We start from the raw sequence: 14,091 nt of genomic DNA, 5'->3' as shown, positions 1-14,091 counted from the left end.
ATACATACATTTCCAGCCCAAACAGAGGGCGAGAGTTACCACTAAGACACTATCTCGTGTGGCAAAAGAGAGAAAGGGGGGGGAGGGTTTATCCTTATTTAAAAGACTGAAATGGATAGATTATTGTACTTCTATAATACTATAACATATGAATTTTGAAATTAATTATATTACTATTATTATCATTATGCAAAAATATTAATAAACATACACATGTACCATAGAAATTCTCATCTCAGTAAAAGAGAGAGAGAGAGAGAGAGAGAGAGAGAGAGAGAGAGAGAGAGAGAGAATATGTGATCATCGAGACGGCAACAGTTGTTGGACCCCAGCCAACTCTGCTTGGCTCCCAGGAAATCAAAGACGCGGGGTAAAATGCATTTCTCATTCATCTTACATAATTTTTATATTTATAAACTAAAATCTTTCTAATTCCACTTTAGTATTTTTCTTTAATTAATTTTATATTGTTGCTGTTTACATTAATATTGATTTTTGAAAATTAGTAAATCATCATCCAAAAAATATACATCTCTGTAAGAGAGAGAGAGACAGACAGAGAGAGAGAGAGAGAGAGAAAGAGAGAGAGAGAGATTATCGTAGCATTTGTAAAATACTTTCACATATGATTTTTGTAATTACAGGTTATTATTATTATTGATTATTATTATTATTATTATTATCATAATTTATTAGAAAATTATTAATTAACCAATATGAAAATATTAATAAACAATTAAATACATACGTGCACCATAAAAAATATCATTTCAGTAGAAGAGAGAGAAGAGAGAGAGAGAGAGACCTGGAGTTCGAAAGAAAAGATGCGTGAAGACTGATATTTCCTTCATTCTTACATAATTTTTGAAATTTATAAACTAAAATCTTACTAATTCAATGTAGTATTTTCTTTCTTGAAGTAATTGCTCTTTACATTAATATTAATATTAAAAAATTAGTAAATCATTTATCACACAAAAAGCATACATCCCGGTAAAGGGAAAGAGAGAATTATTAGTTATTGTGTGATATCATGTAATCTTACTTAAACCTTTACTTATACAGTATTGATCAATATTAAATATTTTAAAAATCAGTAAATCGTTTTTGTATTTTAAAAATGTATTTAGGCATGAAAATAACATCAAAATACACTAATTAGTGATTATTTATCGTCGTAAAATCCCGCGAATAGGCGAATTCACCGCAAATAATGGTTAGATATGGTCCAGAAAAAAATCCGCAAATCCGGAGAACGCAAATACGGGGGGCCCACTGTACTTACCTGGCAGATATATACGGTTAATGGCCCACCCAGCCTCCCCTCAGGAGACAGGTGGAAGAGAAAATCTGATTAGAAGATGGGATTGGTTCATACTCCCGCCACCCAGCGGCGGGTAAGGTAGACCACCTGACCTACCTGTCGCGTGTGCCGCGAGATTCGAAATTCTGTCGGGAACGTCGGAGACTATAGCTAAGTGTATATATCTGCCAGGTAAGTATGTACAAAACTTTATTGTAGTTTAACAATATCATGTTTCGGTTAATGGCGGTTTTTGCTTATGAGCACCCCGCCGATAACTGGGGACTGCCTTTATTGAGTTCTTTTATTAACACTATTTACATTTTTTATTATATAGAATGAAGTTATATAACTTTGAAAGGCATTAATATATGATTAAAAGTATATAACCTATGGCTGTGCTATTTATAAATTAGAATTTGCTTGAATATGAATTTGATGGTCAATATTTGGTACACTAGATATGCAAGATATTCAGCTGTATAATGTTTGCACTTTAATTGTTGTTTTTCAGGTCATTGAATTGCCTTTGTTGAATCCAGAGCTCTTTCAGCGCGTTGGCATTTCTCCTCCAAAGGGGTGTTTGCTGTATGGTCCCCCTGGTACAGGAAAGACACTTCTTGCCCGAGCTGTGGCATCTCAGTTAGACTGCAACTTCCTTAAGGTTGGTTTAGTATCTTATGGATACTTTTTTTTGGTATAAAAGGCAGTGAATTGTTTTGCAAGCCCCAATGAAGAATTGAGTGCAAGATAGCTAATAAGAAGTGCTAATTCTTATTATATAAGAAGTGAGAATTCCAATTATATACTTTGTTCATATGTGAACAAACCTGCGGTCTTAACAGTAGGATAATTTCTTGCACCTAGCTGGATCCGGTTAAAAAACAGATGAAAGCAAGGAATCTTGTGATATCTGGCAATGCATGCGTAGATCGGGTGAAGGATGTTCGAAGACCATTCACCTATGATCACACGTCAGTCTTTCTTTTGATCGCCCTGGGCGAGAGTCGTGTTAACCTCTCTTGGCCTTTTCCCAGTTCATTGCCCGTTTCGTTTGTGTTTAGTGTGTGTGTGTTTGGCTGATATTATGGCTTCTTCTGCTCCTTCTCGGCGTCAGCGTATGTGCCCTGGAGTTCCAGGTTTTCCGTGTTCTCGTTTTCTGGTTTCGGCAGCGACCGACCCTCACATAACGTGCAGTAGGTGTCATTCTAATTTTTGTACTATTACAAATCCTTGCACAGAATGCTGGGCATGGCCTAAGGAGCAGTGGAGGTCGTTTTATGGCAAGAGAGAACATCGGAGGGTTTTTCGCCTCTTCCCGATGTTTCGTCTCCTGCAGTAGTCAACCACCATGGTAGTGTTGTTCCTGTGTCTCCTTCCTTTTCTTCCATTGATTCGTCGATGGAAGTATCGGGAGGCCACCAGGCTAATGTTTGTAATGTAGCCCCTTCTTCCTCAGGAGTTTATTTGATTCCCGAGAAGGGGGAGGCTTTTCCATCAATCTCTTCTCTTCCAGAGTCAGAGGCGTCCATAATGGCAGCAATTTGGAAGACGCTATGGCTAGGGGGTCCCCGTCCTTGGAGGGGTTGCTAGCGCATTTTGTGGAGGCTTGCACCCCCTCTCCCTGGTCTGGCCAGGCCATCCCCCCCCCCCCCCCCCCCCTCTCCTCCTCCTGGCCTCATCTTCATGGGTAGCAGAAGTCAGCCAGCTTCTATTGCTCCGCCAGTGTCTGCTGCCGCTTCGAGTCAAGAGTGATGCTGTGGTGTCAAGAGTGACGCTGTGACGTCAAAGTGACGCTGTGGCGTCAACCCCGTTGATGACGTCACAGAATCTGTCTCTGTGTATTCCTCCGCCAGTGGCGTCTGATTCCCCCTTGCACCGAGGGGAAGCCGTGACGTCACTCCCATGGATGACGTGTCTCCCAATCGTCTCCTCTGATCCACCTTTCTCAGCCGTGACGTCATCACTGCCGCCCAGTTCGCTACATCTCCCTTCCTTGTCATTGGAACCTTCTCTGGCACATCAGTCTGAGGTCATATGCCAGGCAGTGCTTCAGAGGTTGGACTCTGTATGGGATGTGAAGTTGGCTGCCTTATCGGTTGGGAGGACTGGTAGGAAACGTGTTGCTTTGTCCCCGCCTCCTGAGAAGAGTGCGCATTCCTTGCTTTCAACTGTTTTTTAACTGGATCCAGCTAGGTGCAAGAAATGATCCTATTGTTAAGACCTCAGGTTTGTAGCTATGAAAAATACAAATTGTCTTAGAAAATTTGTCATGTTGATTGGCATAATTTTTAGATGCCTCTAAAGTATCATTTTAATTCCTTTATTCAGATTTCTCTGTCCACTGCTGTATGTTTATGATAACTAGTCCTACCATAAGGTGATAATCTCAGGAAAACTGGTGTAAAGTCGTCATTGGGAAAGACCCACTCGCTTGTACTACCTTATTTGGTCCTACTTTGTCTTGTGCTGCAGTGACATTTCATGGTGCTTTGTCTTGAAGGCTTCACTGTGCAGTAGTTAATTTGAATTATTTCATGCTTTCATTGACGTGAGTGTGACCAATAAATAATTTGCTGTTAAAAACAAAGGAATGACCCTATACAGTAAATCCTCAACTCATGAGACTTCTTTCTTCAACTCACTGGTCTGGTTATACTATGTATTAAGACAGTAAGAAGATCAGGCTTATCAACCACATAATCATGATGATTTTGCCAAGATACACCTTGTAAACATAATGCAGTTTGTAGATAAATCTGAAATTGAAACAGTAATACTGTTAGTTGTTCGCTATCTGGAAACTGTTGGAGGCTATACAGTAGGGTCTTGGTACGTATTAAAAGCCAGACTCCTGAGGTATCTGACAGGGTAAAGATCTGCTCAACTGTATAGGGGGAATGACACTCAGATATGCTAATCTTTTTGTATACTTTTTTATTAATTTTTTTAACTTCAGAGTTTCTGTTTTGAAGAGGCTTCCTATTCTGGTATATTGTCTTGGGCATTGAAAATTATATGCTCATTGTAAATGGTAAAATAATACTACTGTATTCAAAATAACTATATACAAGTGAAGCTGCACCTTCTTTGTTCATAACTAACATATCTACATCTCTGTTAATTTGATTGCCAGAATTAATCCTTTAGTCCTTTTTTTTTCTTTTACATAATTTACCAGCTCCATATACAAATACTACATGTATGTTCTAAAACTGGGTTTTATGCCAGTTGATATTAGTTACAATTTGTCATTCACATCTAGGCCATTGAAGTACATATTATATTGCATAAGCACTGATGTTTTCTCTTTACACAGGTTGTGTCTAGTGCCATTGTGGATAAATATATTGGTGAGTCAGCCCGTCTGATTAGAGAAATGTTCAACTATGCCCGTGATCATCAACCATGCATTATTTTTATGGATGAAATTGATGCTATTGGTGGTCGGCGCTTTTCTGAAGGTACCTCTGCAGATCGAGAGATTCAAAGAACTTTAATGGAGCTGTTGAACCAGATGGATGGTTTTGATTCACTGGGTCAGGTAATTTGATTGTCCCTGCAGTATTTACAGACATGTGCTTGGTAGATTAATTATGGTATTGGTCAAGTTATTTATATTATTTTTTGGGGGAGATGCACTTTCTTATCTTGTATTGAATCTGATAATTTACTGAAAGCAGGATGAGTACGACTCCATCAAGATAGTCATAAATTTCTTTAAGAAATCTTTTACATTCTTATAAATGTGATTACATAGGACTACGTAATGCTGTAGGGAACTTGGATAACTTTTAGCTTATGCTACACAATACATAATGTTGCATTGGGAAGTAAGTTGTTTGTTTGAAATCAGTGGTTAGAATTAAGGCTTTGTTCTTTATATTACCTTTTGTTTTTTTGTTTTTTTTTTTAGGTCAAAATGATTATGGCAACAAATCGTCCTGACACTCTGGATCCAGCTTTGTTGAGACCAGGACGCTTGGATAGGAAAATTGAGATTGCCCTTCCCAATGAACAAGCAAGGTTAGAAATCTTGAAGATTCACTCAGGACCCATTACCAAACGAGGGGAAATTGGTAAGCTCCCTCTGTTCTTGACACTTAATTAATGATTGATATAATTTCAGTGTCAATCCCCTTAGAGTGGATGCCACTTCCAGTGTGTTTAATGTGACTCATTATTATCAGCACTAAAGCTTTCTGTGCTTCTAGCTGGTTTTTATGTTGAGATCTCCTTTTTAACAAATATATTAACCTTATTTACCTTAAAAGAAAGAAAACCTCAATCTTGATGTCATTTATATGCTGTAGTTTATACATCCTTTCTTGAATTCCAAATTTCATTTAGTTTCAAGAAAAAGTATTTTTGTACATGAAAACTTACCCAGCAGATATATACTTAGCTATAGACTTGGTCGTCCTGACAGAATTTCAAAACTCGCAGCACACTCGACAGGTAGGTCAGGTGATCCACCATTCCCGCCGCTGGGTGGCGGGATCCGGAACCATTCCCGTTTTCTAAGACAGATTTTCTCTGTCGCTTGAGCGGACAACATCTGTTGTTCGTTCCTCCATTTTGGATTTCTACTCGTTTGCCGAGAATTTGGATTGGTTTTTTGGTGACGTATTCTGTTTTTTCTCTGGCTTGGCATACGCTTATTGTGGACTGTTTTTCGACTTTGATTTGGATTGTTCTTTCACGATGTCTGACGCTAAGGCTTCACCTATGTTTAGGGTTTGTAATAGGGAAGATTGTAAGGTTAGGCTGCCAAAATCGTCGGTAGACCCTCATAATGTTTGCTCTAAATGTAGAGATAATGAATGTTCAATTAATAACACCTGTATTTAGTGCGAGAATTTAACAGAGCTTGAGTGGAAGGAGTTATCATCTTATGTTAGGAAACTTGAGAGGGATAGAATCAGGAAAGCTTCAGTTAGATCCTCAAGTAGATCTTGTTCTCTAGGACAAGACTTTCATAACTCTCCTGTTACTAACGTTTTTCCCTTAGCCGCAGCTGCTTCTCCCGGTACTGAATCCAAGGATTCTTCCTCTGAAAGGGAAAATGTTAAAGCTTCTATCAAAAAACTTCAAGCTCAGTTACGAGCGTTAGACGAAGGTAAGAGTGTTGATAGTGATTTGTGCAGTGTCCCCAGTGCAGTGGAGGGGGCGTCTGACCGGTTCCACATTGCTCCTAGGCCTAGACCGCTTTCAAACTCCCAGGACCAAGGGAGGAGGAATGTCAAAAGCCGCAGGGAGGATGCAGAACATCCCCAACGGTCAGACGTCCCTTTGGCAGATCCTGATGTAGCGTCCCAGGCTGCCTTGGATAGCCGCAGAAAGGGCATCCTAAGGAAGTGTTTTTCGGCCTCGGATTCTTCCTCTCCTAAACGAGGATAGAGTTCTGCCTCTCAATCGCACCCTTTGAAGAGAGCCTGGAAGGCGCCTAAAGGAGACGCGGCTGATTCTAGCCCAGAGCGTTTTCCTGAGAGTTGGCCCTCAGATCCTAAGAAGGCGAGACAGGAGGAGCCCTCTCTTCAGGATCCCACGAAGAAGTTCCTGATCAACCTGCAGGAGCAGTTATCCTCTCTGGTAGGCTCCTTTACCAAGGATTCAACAAGGAGGAAAGATGTTTCTCTCCCTGTTAGGAGTTCCTCTAAGCGCCCCTCTTCGGCTAGGAGAGAGCCCTCACACTCACCAAGGCGATTATCTCCTTCTTCTAGAGACTCTTTGGCGATTCCTTTCGCCCTGTAGGCGCTCTTCCCCAAGAAATAAGCGCCCTCCTTTAGACAAGGTTTTGAAGCCGAACAGAAGCGCCTCAATTCATCGTCAGGAAGTGCGTAGCCGCTCCCCTTCTAGACGCCTAGAATCGAGCAGGAGTCTCGATTGGTTCAGGTTCAAGGAACCGGAAGAGAACCTAGACCAGTACAAACATCAGGAACCTTTGGGACTTCAGGACCAAGAGTGGAACCAGGAGTCAGTCAGGCGCAAGGAGGCAGTCAGACGCAAGGATTCAGTCAGACTACAGGAGTCAGTAGGGCGCCAAGAGCTTTTCAAGCGCCAGGATTCAGGGCGCCAGGAGTCAGTTAGACGTCAGGAGTCAGGGCGCCAGGAGTCAGTTAGACGTCAGGAGTCAGGGCGCCGGGATCCTCTCAAGCGCCTTGAGTCAGGGCGCCAAGAGCCTATCAAGCGCCAGGAGCCTTGTGGACATCAGATAAATAGGCGCCAAGAGCCTATTAGGCGCAAGAATATTTTCGACTGCCAGGAGCCTCATAGTTCCTATGTTGCTAGGAATTTTTCTCCTCCTTCGACGGCAAATAGGAATTTGTCTAAGATTCAGCGCACTCCTTCTCAGGAAAGGAGTACTTCTCCCGGGAAGAGCCCTATCACTTCCAAACGGTCTCCTTCAGTCGGGCCTTTGGAAGAAGTTTCTGAGGATGAGAAGCCTGTAGATGTAGCAGTCTCGGACTACAAGAGGCTCTCACTACTGCTCCTCAAGGAGTTCGGAGACTCCCTTCATCCTGCTGATCCTCCCTCACCAGGATCACTAATGTCCAGCACCAGGACTCATAAGTCTTCATCGTTCGTTAAGATGCGCCCTGCATTATGCATGAAGAAAGCGTTAAAGAACTTTACGGAATGGCTAGCTTCAAGAAGGGAAGCTGGTAAAACAGTTTTTTCCTGTCCTCCTTCCAAATTAACAGGAAAACCAGGGAGGTGGTACGAGACCAAAGAGCCCATGGGATTGGGCCTCCCATCATCCGCAGACGCTGATTTTGCCTCTTTGGTAATCCAGGAGAAAGTCTTTGCTTTCTGCAAAGGCAACATGGGGCATGTGCGAATTGGACCATCTTCTAAAGGGCCTCTTCAAGACTTTAGAAGTCTTCAATTTTATGGACTGGGCCTTAGGAGCATTAGCCAAGAGAGCCCAAGACACGGATTTCATCTCTATGGAAGAGCTTTCAAGTGTTCTGGCTTGCCTGGATAGAGCAGTTATGGACGGCTCAGTAGAAGTTGCCTCTCTGTTTGGAATAGGAGTGTTAAAGAAAAGATCGGTCTTTAGTTCTTTTCTAGCAAGAGCCGTATCGTCTCTACAAAGATCCTCTCTTCTTTTCGCTCCTCTTCCCTCACATCTGTTCCCGCAGGAGACGGTTAAGAAGGTAGCAAAATCCTTAACGGAAAAAGCAACTCAGGATCTACTCACACATTCTGCTAAGAAGTTTAGACCCGCCGTTCCTATTGAAAAAAGAGAGAGACCCTCTTTTGTGCAGCCCTTTTGAGGTGCCTCCACTTCTAGAACCCCTCTTAGGATATTTTGATCCCCTTCAGGGAAAATCCTCCCTTGACGACAACTCCAAGGGAGTTGGAGTGCAAGATACTCAGATCCGGTCCGAAGGCTAGCGATTCTTCAGGCAGTGGAACAGATGATATCGAAAGAAGCGGTAGAACTGGTACAAGATCTCCAGTCTCCAGGATTTTACAATCGGTTGTACCTGGTGCCAAAAGCATCGGGGGGATGGAGACCGGTGCTAGACGTCAGTGCCCTGAATTTCTTTGTTATGAAGAAGAAATTCTCGATGGAGACGTCTTCCTCTGTTCTGTCTGCTCTTCGTCCAGGGGACTGGATGGTGTCCCTGGACCTTCAGGATGCGTATTTCCATGTGCCAATTCATCCGGCATCGTGGAAATACCTAAGATTTATGTTTCAAGGGAAAGTATTTTAGTTCCGAGCGATGTGTTTCGGACTTTCGACTGCCCCTCAAGTCTTCACAGACATCATGAAGAACGTAGCTTATTGGCTACATCTGGAAGGGATCAGGATCTCACTATATTTAGACGATTGGCTAATAAGAGCCCAATCGGAGAAACAATGTCTGGAGGACCTTTACTTAACTCTGAACTTGACAAAGTCCCTGGGACTTTTAGTCAATCTCGAGAAATCCATGCTGACTCCCCAGCAAAGCATTGTCTATCTGGGGATTCAGATGGATTCTCGGGATTTTCTAGCGTATCCTTCACAGGAAAGGAGAGAACGCTGCTTGGAAAAGGTGGCAGTCAACTTAAGGAAAGAACATTGTTCCGCGAGGGAATGGATGAGTCTACTGGGGACCCTCTCCTCGATGGAACAGTTCGTTTCCTTAGGAAGACTACACCTCAGACCCCTTCAATTTTACCTGAAGGAGAAATGGGATTGGAAGTCTCAAGAACTGGGAGAAACCTTTCCAATCTCGAGGAGAATCAAGGAGAATCTCCTCTGGTGGTTAGATCCACAAAAACTAAGCAAGGGGATCTCCCTTCACTTAAAGAACCCTCGCCTAGCGTTATTTGCAGACGCCTCAGATTCGGGGTGGGGAGCAACCTTAGGTTCGAAAGAAGTGTCAGGCACTTGGGAAGGAGAACAAGTGTCCTGGCACATAAACAAGAAAGAACTAACAGCCATTCATCTGGCTCTAGTTCATTTCGAGGAACAGGTCTCAGGTCTGGTGGTTCAAATTCACTCGGACAATACAACAGCCCTTGCATATATAAAGAAACAGGGGGGGACGCATTCCTTCTCCCTGTACGAGTCAGCAAAGGATCTGCTGATTTGGGCTCAGGAAAGGAAAATCTCTCTTCTCACAAGGTTTGTGCAGGGAGAGAGAAATGTCCGTGCGGATCTGTTAAGCAGAAAAGACCAAGTCCTACCCACGGAATGGACACTCAATCTTCAAGTTTGCCAACAACTTTGGCATCTGTGGGGAAGACCCAATATAGACCTGTTCGCGACCAACAAGAACTACAGGCTGGAAAATTATTGCTCCCCGATCTCAGATCCACAAGTGGTAGCCGTAGACAGCTTTCTGCTAGATTGGGCAGGTTTAGATACGTACACCTTCCCTCCTTTCAAGATAGTAGGGGAAGTGTTAAGGAAGTTCGCCTGCTCAGAGGGAACAAAAATGACCCTAATCGCTCCCTTGTGGCCAGCTCTCGATTGGTTCACAGAGGTACTGGAGTGGATAGTAGATTTTCCAAGATCGCTTCCACTAAGGAGCGATCTTCTCAAACAGCCCCACTTCGACAGATTTCACAAGAACCTCCCCGCTCTAAGTCTGACTGCCTTCAGACTGTCGAAGGACTCGTCAGAGCAAGGGGTTTTTCGCGTGAAGTTGCGAAGGCTATTGCAAGAGCCAGAAGAGTTTCCACCTCTAAAGTGTATCAGTCGAAGTGGGAGTTGTTTAGAAGATGGTGTAAGAGTAAGAAAATATCCTCTTCCAGTACCTCTGTAGCTAAGATCGCTGATTTTCTTCTCTATTTGAGGAAGAGTTGTAACCTGGCAGTATCAACAGTGAAAGGTTACAGAAGTATGCTGGCCTCAGTTTTTAGACATAGAGGTCTAGATCTAACAAACAATAAAGATCTTCATGACTTAATAAGGTCTTTTGAAACCACGAAAGACCAGAAGATTAGGAGACCTAGCTGGAACTTGGATGTGGTCCTTAAGTTCCTAATGTCAGAAAAGTTTGTACCTTCTCATACAGCTTCATTTAGAGACTTAACTAGAAAGTCCTTATTTCTCTTCGCATTAGCAACAGCTAAGAGAGTTAGCGAGTTACAAGCGTTGGAAGGAAAACCACTTTTCTTAGCGAAGAACGAAAATCCCTCAAAACCATGGTCTAGAAGCTTTGAGGTAAAAGGACTTTCTTCCCTAACAGGAAAAGAACTGGAGAGGACTTTGTGTCCAGTCAGGGCAATCAAGTTCTACCTGAAGAAAAAAGCGTTATTAGGAGGTACAGAAGAAAGTCTTTGGTGCTCGGTAAAAGATCCTAAAAGAACTATTTCGAAAAATGCCCTAACGTTCTTCATAAAGGATGTGATAAAGGAAGCTCACCTTACATGCAATGAAGAGCACCTCAAGATTCTCAGAGTAAGAGCACATGAAGTGAGAGCCATAGCTACGTCAATGGCCTTTCACAAAACCTGGTCTCTTCAGGCTCTGATAGAGTCAACGTTTTGGATATGTAACTATGTGTTCACCTCCAATTATCTAAGAGACGTAAAAATTTCTTACGAAAAGTGCTTCGCTCTGGGAGCGTATGTTTCTGCGGATTCAGTGCTGGGAGAGGGAGCTGAGGCTAATCCTTCTTAACTTAGTTTAGTATTAAAATTTTTCTTTCTGTTATTGGTGGTTGTTTTTATTGGTTGATTGTCAGAGGGAATAGGGGACCCTTTTGCAATTCTTAGATTATAACAGTACTAACATGGTCAGGTGATCGGGATTGGCTTCAGTGCTCCTTGTGTTTACTTATAGAAACCTTAACTCTGTCATGTAAGAGGGCTAGTCCCCATTGATATGACTAAGGTAAAGGCTCTACCATGTAAGTGGGTCAGCCCCCATTGGTACGATCCAGAGTAGGCTCTGTCGCGTAAGCGGGCTAGCCCCCATTGACACGATCCAAATAGTTATTCAGCCTTAGGTCCATACCTCGCTGGGACTCTTGAGGCAGGCAGACTCATAGACAGTAGTCATGAAGTCTTCAGCCCAATCAGGTAGGAACCATGGATTATTATATCCAAGAACATATGTTGTTTTTTCCCTGTTTTTAATGTATTTATTATAATTATTATGATTATGTTTAAGCTGTCTCTTACCCTCCACCAAGGGTGCCAATCAGCTAAGTATATATCTGCTGGGTAAGTTTTCATGTACAAAAATGATATTGTTAAGATACAATAAAGTTTTGTACATACTTACCTGGCAGATATATACGATTAATGGCCCACCCATCCTCCCCTCAGGAGACAGGTGGAAGAGAAAATCTGTCTTAGAAAACGGGAATGGTTCCGGATCCCGCCACCCAGCGGCGGGAATGGTGGATCACCTGACCTACCTGTCGCATGTGCCGCGAGTTTTGAAATTCTGTCGGGACAACCGAGTCTATAGCTAAGTATATATCTGCCAGGTAAGTATGTACAAAACTTTATTGTATCTTAACAATATCATTTTAAGGTTTGAGGGTTTCTTGATTTCATGATCACAGGAAACATGGGCAGCTTAATTTCGTACATTTCTTCTATAACTGACACTCAATAATGCTTATAGTAATTAACAAATTATTCAGGCTTCGAATATTTTCTCCTTCAGATTATGAAGCAGTGGTCAAGCTCTCTGATGGCTTCAATGGGGCTGATTTACGAAATGTGTGCACTGAAGCAGGTCTCTTTGCAATTCGCAATGAGAGAGACTATGTTATTGAAGAAGATTTCATGAAAGCTGTAAGGAAGGTTTCGGATAACAAAAAGCTTGAAACTAAATTGGACTATAAACCTATTTAATTAATTTACTATGTCTGTAACTAATTTCAGTACCATGTAATGTCTTATTTTGATCATGTTTTTGTGTATTACACTAACCAGACAATTACATTTTTATGTGCAAATTTTAAGTGGGAAGAGCTTCCTCTCTCTTTCTTGTATTTCTTGATTAAATATGGTATGTATTTAGAATAGGATTTATCACTGGAAATACAATTCTTTTTATATTCCTAAAAGGCTCTATTTAGCACTCCTTGTTGCTATTGTAATAAAAAAAGTAAATTTATAAGGGTGTAAATTATCTGACTTTTTGTAATTCTGAGCCATAGCAGAATGAAATTCGGATTAGATTTGGTATGCCTACACTCAAGCCTGGATAGCCAGAAAGCAAGCATAGTCCAACAAGACTTAGATGGAGTTTTTTTTGATAGAGGAATCTAAACCATCCCTCAATCAAAACCTCAGTGAAAGCGCCTCAGTGGCGTGGTTGATATGGTGTTTGCGTTCCACCTCGGTGGTCGCGGGTTCGATTCTCGGCCATTCCATTGAGGAGTGAGAGATGTGTATTTCTGGTGATAGAAGTTCACTCTCGACGTGGTTCGGAAGTCACATAAAGCCGTTGGTCCCGTTGCTGAATAACCACTGGTTCCATGCAACGTAAAAGCACCGTACAAACAAACAAACAAACAAAACCTCAGTGAACTGTGTTGTCAGAGGGCTAAGGCCTTAGGAGAAGAAACAATAATCCCCAGGAGAAAAATGAACAAAAGAGTGTGGGAGTTAAATTGAGCTTGGTTGAAGTGCCATAGAATGTGGGTTAGATAGGGAATGAAAGCAGAGGAAACCACACCAAGGATGTGATTAGAGGATTGTAAAGTATAGGAAAAAGAGTATTAACTGCACGGTCAAGTCAGTTTGAATCTAGTAAAATGTTTGATAATGTGCTCCAAATCATTGAGATTCAAAAACTTAAAGAGCTTCCCAGCCACCAAGGATACAAATACTCAATGGAGTTAAAACCCAACAAAGGATCTCTGATGGTAAAGTACTCTTATAAAAAAAAAAATTATGACATGCTTATAGATTATAAGGATGCTAATAAACATGAAGGAAGATGGTAGTGGTCATGAAAAAAGTCTTAAGCAACATGACATCAGAGTTTGAAGGTTCAATTTCCTGGATTTTTGCAGGAACTGTATGTATATTGGAATTGGCACATTTCTTCAGTGTGATTGAGTGATAAGACCGAGAAGTAACACAATAATGTATCTGCTGAAACCACTGATGATGATCTTTCAGGAACGAGGTGATAGGTGTTAAGGGTTGAAAAAAAAAGGCTGCAACTATTATATTTTAAAGAATGTCGAAAGGCTACACCACAAGTTAGCATTTTATTTTAATCCATTACTATGTACTGACTATGGAACTGAGGGCCACTTGTGTACAGTGTTGTCAAAGTCCATGTAAAAGTGATATAGTGGTAGAAGTTGTTGTTC

The 14,091-nt window shown here is 41.8% G+C and overlaps 1 protein-coding gene across 1 annotated transcript; it reads left to right on the top strand.

The window, feature by feature from the left end:
- Positions 1-1,736: 1,736 nt before the first annotated feature.
- LOC135201740 (26S proteasome regulatory subunit 10B-like) lies at positions 1,737-12,831 on the top strand. The gene is made up of 4 exons (XM_064230954.1): positions 1,737-1,967; positions 4,623-4,847; positions 5,220-5,382; positions 12,426-12,831. Exons 1-4 carry the CDS (start codon positions 1,767-1,769, stop codon positions 12,614-12,616), a joined length of 780 nt encoding a protein of 259 aa, XP_064087024.1. The 5' UTR covers positions 1,737-1,766; the 3' UTR covers positions 12,617-12,831.
- Positions 12,832-14,091: the final 1,260 nt, after the last annotated feature.

Source organism: Macrobrachium nipponense, chromosome 23 (assembly GCF_015104395.2).
Source record: "Macrobrachium nipponense isolate FS-2020 chromosome 23, ASM1510439v2, whole genome shotgun sequence".
Classification (NCBI taxonomy): domain Eukaryota; kingdom Metazoa; phylum Arthropoda; class Malacostraca; order Decapoda; family Palaemonidae; genus Macrobrachium; species Macrobrachium nipponense.
Note: the sequence above shows the minus strand (reverse complement) of the source record. Positions and strands in the feature narration are given on the sequence as shown.